At 44.4% G+C, this 6000-nt stretch overlaps 1 protein-coding gene and 1 non-coding gene across 2 annotated transcripts in view; one reads left to right on the forward strand and one right to left on the reverse strand.

Annotated features, from left to right (window-relative positions):
- The window catches only part of ATP10A (ATPase phospholipid transporting 10A (putative)), a 159661-nt gene extending 154586 nt beyond the window's left edge, over positions 1-5075 (reverse strand). Inside the window, exon 1 of the mRNA XM_030571040.1 lies at positions 4337-5075. Coding sequence (XP_030426900.1) covers positions 4337-4785 — 449 coding nt within the window. The 5' untranslated portion in view covers positions 4786-5075. The remainder of the gene's footprint in view (positions 1-4336) is intronic.
- Positions 5076-5464: 389 nt separating this feature from the next.
- Positions 5465-5537, forward strand: TRNAK-CUU. The gene has a single exon. It is a non-coding gene; the product is annotated as a tRNA-Lys (tRNA).
- The last annotated feature ends 463 nt before the right edge of the window (positions 5538-6000 follow it).

Consider the following 6000-nt stretch of genomic DNA (forward strand, 5'->3'; position numbering starts at 1 on the left):
GTTTCAGCACCATTGCATGAAGTCACTTACAAAATATAAATCCATACAGCTGTGTTTCCCAAACTTGGGATGCTGCTTGTGTAGGGAAAGCCCCTGGCGGGCCAGGCTGTTTACCTGCTGCATCCGCAGGTTTGGCTAATTGTGGGTCCCATTGGCTGTGGTTCACTGCTCCAGACCAATGGGAGCTGCTGGAAGCGGCGGCCAGTACGGCCCTTGGCCTGTGCCTCTTCCAGCAGCTCCCATTGGCCTGGAGCAGTGAACCGTGGCCAGTGGGAGCTGTGATCGGCTGGACCTGCAGACACGGCAGTTAAACAAACCAGCCCGGCCCACCAGAGGCTTTCCCTGAACAAGTGACGTCCCAAATTTGGGAAACACTGCCATACAGGATGAATTCCAATGTTATTCATATTAATTTTCTATTTATACAGCATGTGAATGCATATCATGCTTTGCAAGAATATACTGAAAACAAGACCTCTGCCTAGAAGAGCTTTTAAGACATGCACTCCCAGCCCACACTTGGTGTTGCCAAATATTTAAAAACAGCAGCAATGTGTATATCTTGGAATCAGTCTGAGAAAATGTTTCAGTGTGCAATCTGCATTTTTTTCTAGTGCTACAGGGCTTTGACTGACGTCTGAATTCACATGGCAATGATGACCTTATAAGGAGGGGTCATCAGAGTTCCCATGGGGGGAGGTAGGAGGAGAAAGGCAAAGCCCCTGCCACAACTTTTTTCGCATCCTGCTTGTTGGTGTAATATCAACCCTTCCTATCCTATTCTGTGATGTACAGATACAGGAAAGGTCTATTTGTATATTTATTACTGAAAGCCTCTTACTGAGGTTACTGCTTTTGTCAATATCTTGTTGGGGCCTTGTCCTGATTAGCTGACACTGACAGCAGCAGGCTCTGCCTATCATTACATTTCAATTTTGCAATTTATGCTCAAATAAGGAATGGATACTGTAGTCACGAGTAAAGCAACACAGTGACCAGAGATGAACAAGTCTAGGTAATGTAAGAACTGACTTCCATCTTCATCTGAACAGAAATGTTAAAACTATTAGAAAGCAAAGGCCAGTCTGTTCTGCATGGGCATTATTTACCAAAAAAGAAATGGTTTTCCCTACCATTCCTGGGGAAAAAAATCCCTGCCTCTGGCTCTTGAATATTTTGGGAGCTAATTGTCTGCTGCTGTCTCCCCCAGAGGTGGCTCCATTTCAACAGTATGGTACATAGATTCAGTAGTCTGTGAAGCACTTTAGGATCTTTTTGGGAGTACAGACATTACCATACATTTAAATTACTTAGGCTCAATGCATATGCTAAAATAGAGAGGGTATTGAGGGCACACAACTATCCACACAGTTAGGAGTAGATCACACAGCTGAAAACTTCCCCTTCCCAGCACAGCCACTTTTCTTCTCCAGAAGTGTGAAGTTCTGGCCTTCAAGGGAAAGAGCCCACTTGGGCTTTGCTCCTGGATGCAATTCCCTAACTAAGCAGCATTCAACTTCCATCCCGATTCAGAAATTTTTATTTGAGTAGCTGGACACACGGTTCTATGCTTTCAAGTTTACTACACCACAGGGAATAGATTGATTCAAAATCAGAAGGGTACCACCCAAGCTATTCCCCATTAACTCAGTAAAACTGTAACTCTAAAGTAATGTAGTCCACAAAATACTACGACTCTAATTTTGAGTTTAAACACAACATAAATGCTAAGCATAACAAACTAGAACAAAGTACAACACATTAAACGCTTAGCTGTGAATGTCAACGAGCTTCAATATCAATTTGAAAGCGACAGTAAAAGTACACATTTTCCATTGGTCACTTTTAACCATTCAGTTGCAGTTCAAAAAGAAAAGTTTTGGTGGGAAAAGCCAGCCCAGAATTACTATTAAGGCTTTTGAATGGCTTCTACAACATGTAGTTTTTCAGTTTTTAACTTTGGAGTCTAGATTATCTGTTCTACTTTATTCCTATTTACTAGCAGACAGATTTTGGAACTGCTCAGAATAAGGTACAGGAAAGTAACTGAAATACTTTCCTCATGGATTGTATTTTCTAAATGGACAACCTACCTAATTCTCAATTACTGAGGGACAGTCTCCACTCATTTTTATATTTTGCTTTCCACAATCAAATCTCTATACAACTCTTTTCATGTGTTATATACCCATGTATTCAGATTCTAATATCTAAACCACGGATCGGCAACCTTCAGCCCACGGCCCACTAGGGTTTGTTCACCTGCTGCGTCGAAAGATTTGGCCAATCGCGGCTCCCACTGGCCACAGTTAGCCGTCCCAGGGCAATGGAGGCTGCGGGAAGCGGTGCGGGCCGAGGGATGTGCTGGCCATGGCTTCTTGCAGCCCCCATTGGCCTGAGACGGTGAACTGCGGCCAGTGGGAGCCATGATCAGCCGAACCTGCAGACGCAGAGGGTAAACAAACTGGCCCAGCCCACCAGGGGGCTTATCCTGGGGTGCCCCATGCCAAAGGTTGCCGATCCCTGATCTAATCTGTATTGTTAAATCTATTCACCTAAATTTGGGATATTGCTGATTATGTACTCTATATATCATTTGACTTTATCCACAAATACAAAGTTTGCGTTTAATCTGAGCATTATACCCAGCTGTACAGACACTCTTTTCTCAATCTATGTATTATATAATTTTTTTTAACATTAGCTTTAATAAAAATTTTAAATCTGTTCCACGTCAGTTGAGGTGTCAGAATTTGGTCCTAACTAAGTGTTACTTGTTTGCATGTGCTTTGCCTTGGTTTAGTTATTACAGTTTTAGCCAACTGAAATAAAACCCTTTTACTGTCTTTCCCGCACAAACATAACTATAGGATGGGGAAAGAATAGGTTAAGATTTCTTGATGTGAGATGGGACTGGGAAAAGACAGACAGAATTTGATGAAGACTAGAAATAAAGCTTACTGCAAGTATTTCTGACTTAGTCTGTTCTGACTTGTAATGAGAGAGTTGCTGCTGTTTGCTGGAATGCCTGTCTCAGTCAGGACCCCCTCACCCAGGAAGAGACAACATAGACTTCTTAACACGTGTTTCACATTCCTGCCTCACTTTACTGTCTGTACTGTAATAGCAGCAGAAGGATCAGCAAAACCAGCTCTCTTGGAAACTGGTGCATAAGACCACCCTCCCACTCCCCCACCTCGGCTTCCCAAAAAATCTCAGCCTGAGCTACAATTGGGTAAATAATCAATGGTGCTTTAAAAAGGAACTGCTATAAAACTCTAAAGGCTAGATCCTCAGTTGGTGTAAATCAGTGTAGCTGATCACATGTAAAAGTTCATTGCAAAGAGGAAAGAAACAAATGGACAAAAACTCCTCTCTCAGCAACAGGAGGTAGCAAATTCACACTGCATGATGACACTTGAGATGATAAATGATGGGCTTCTGAAAAGCAAATATTGACTGATGCCCTTATCTCAAATTCTTTAGAAACGCAAACACAGCAGAACCCCATTAATTCATACTTCACTAACCCACACCCCCCATAATTCAAACAGAGAAACCTGAGGCCTCTACCCTCTGCTCAGCAAAGATTTATTAGCACATTGCTTGAGTGTGGTTTCATGTTACTAAAACTAAATCCCTGTTAGCAAGTATACTGCAATAGAATTGACCACTTACACGATGAAGTATTCTTACAGATCAAATACTTGTCCAGTAAATGAATGAAGTTCATTTTGTGATGCTGCACAAGCCTGTTTTTTTTTAAACACACTTTGCTTACTCACTAACTCTCACAAGTCCGTAATTCACTGTGGGATTCCCAGTCATCCGAATGAATTAGAATTTTTCTGTTTGCAAGCACAGCTTATCTCAAATGCTTTGGGAATGTCAAAAATTCTGGATAAAAGGACAGCAACCTGGGTTGGTGGGATAAATGCCGAAGACGTGGATAACAGAGTGTTTTCATTAAGCTGAGTTTAGTGTTGTAAATGGAAAAACTTCAGAGCATGTCACCTGCTCACTCTCCAACTTTCATTATAGTACTGTAGCATCTAAGAGCCCTAATTATGGGCTGGGAGGGATCCCATTGTGCTAGGTGCTGTACAAACATGCTCAAAAATACAATCCCTCTAGACCCTCTCCCACATTTCATAGCAGCAAACATATGAGGAGAGAGACAAATCCTTGTTGGGTGATATCAATCCCTCAACATGCCCCTGCCCTTCTTATGCGCCCCCATCTCAGTCTTTCCATTGAAACCAGTTGCCATAATGCTCCCCCCATGTCTCTGCCAGTCTCCCACTCTCCACCCCATGCACACAGCATGCTCCCTCACCTGCAGTAGACCAGACACTCCGTGTGGTTAATCTCATTGTCAGAGCGGTAGCGGCTGTAATCCTCCCACAGGTCCTTGATGGCAGTGACAGCCAGGATGAAGAGCACAGGGGCCAAGGCCAGCTCAGGCTGGAAGGCATTCACCGCCGGCACGAAGTTGAGCAGTGCGATGAAGACAAAGTAGACATTGGCCAGGCGGTGAAACTGTTCAAAGAGGTTCTTGGGCAGGAAGGACAGAGCAGTGTACTTGGTGGTCTTGAGGCGATTATTGGCCATGGGGCTTCTTTGGGGCTTCTCTGCCTCAGGCCCAGGTAGCAGCAGGTTAGAGCGCACAGTCCGTGTCTTGCTCTCCTTCTTCTTCCTCTTTCTTCGCCTCCTGTTCTTCCTCTCCTTCTCCTCTTCCGTCGGCACCTGGGGCGCATCCCTGCCCTCTTCAGCATCCTGTGCCATCTCTCCTGTCCTCCTTCCCAAACACACAGGACAGAAGTGAGCACTTTTGCAATGGGAGCACTTGGCAGAGCCTGGGAGAGAAAGGCCTGGCTGCCCCTCCCTGCTCTGTACTAAGTTCTCATCCTCAAAGCGTACTCACTCCTCACTTTCCTTTCCCAGAAGGGGAGGAGGTTTCCTTCAACTCTCTCACTGTTTTGTTTGGCCTCTGGCTCTCTTCCTCCTCCTCCTGTGTTTGGGAGGAGAGAGCTTTTTTTTCCCTTCTGATTCTCTCACCCTCCCTGGCTCAGTCTCCTCTTCTCCTTGCTAAAGCTAACTAGGGCTCTAGGAGCGAGGGAGGGTGGACTGAATGACTGTCCCGTTGTCTGTCTCTCCAGGAGAGGAGACATACAAAGTAACCCTTGTCCTGTATGTCATTTCAGCCACACTACTCGTTTCCGCTACAAAAAAAGGGGGGCTTGCAGAGACGGCAGCAGCAGCAGCACGTTAGTAGTGGAAACACGAGAGAATCACACACACAAGACCGGGATTGGGGGAAGAGACAAGCATTTTTTAAGAGCAAGAGAAGAGGGAGGGAGACAGAAAAGCAGCCACACTGGGAACTTTAAAAGCAGAACTTTTGACTCCACAAAGTTAGTAAGTTGAAGTGTGATCCAGTTACTGGTGTGTGTGTGTGTTAAATGCTTAGCTAGCTCAGTTGGCAGTGCATCAGACTCTTAATCTGAGGGTCCAGGGTTCAATTCCCAGGTCAGGTGATAAACTAATCATGAAGAACTTCAAAGTCTTTGGCATTGCTGGAAGCTGCACCTTCATTTCATCCTCTCAGTCTTTATTTACACAACCAACCAAGGGCAGGCACTTCCCTCCCCCTCCCCCTCCATGTAAACCCACAGATTACACTTATGTGCTGCCTTTGACTTTCCATTACACATAAGGAGTGGGAGAGTTTGGTTTGCTTGTCCTCCCTACCCCACCGCACTCCCCGCATTTGATAGGTGCAGTTCTGTACTGCTTTTCATCCAAGGGGATCTCAGGAGCGCTATATAAATCTGCACTTAACCACAGCAACTTGGCCTTTATAAACTGATGCATTTCAAAATATTCCTGTTTGATAGAGCACTCTTTAAAAAAATAGTATGTCATTATTTATTTTTACACAGACACACACACACTTAACATGGGCAAAACATATTTTCCCCTAACTTTGTTCTCAAAAAC

This window comes from Gopherus evgoodei, chromosome 1 (genome assembly GCF_007399415.2).
Source record: "Gopherus evgoodei ecotype Sinaloan lineage chromosome 1, rGopEvg1_v1.p, whole genome shotgun sequence".
NCBI lineage: Eukaryota > Metazoa > Chordata > Testudines > Testudinidae > Gopherus > Gopherus evgoodei.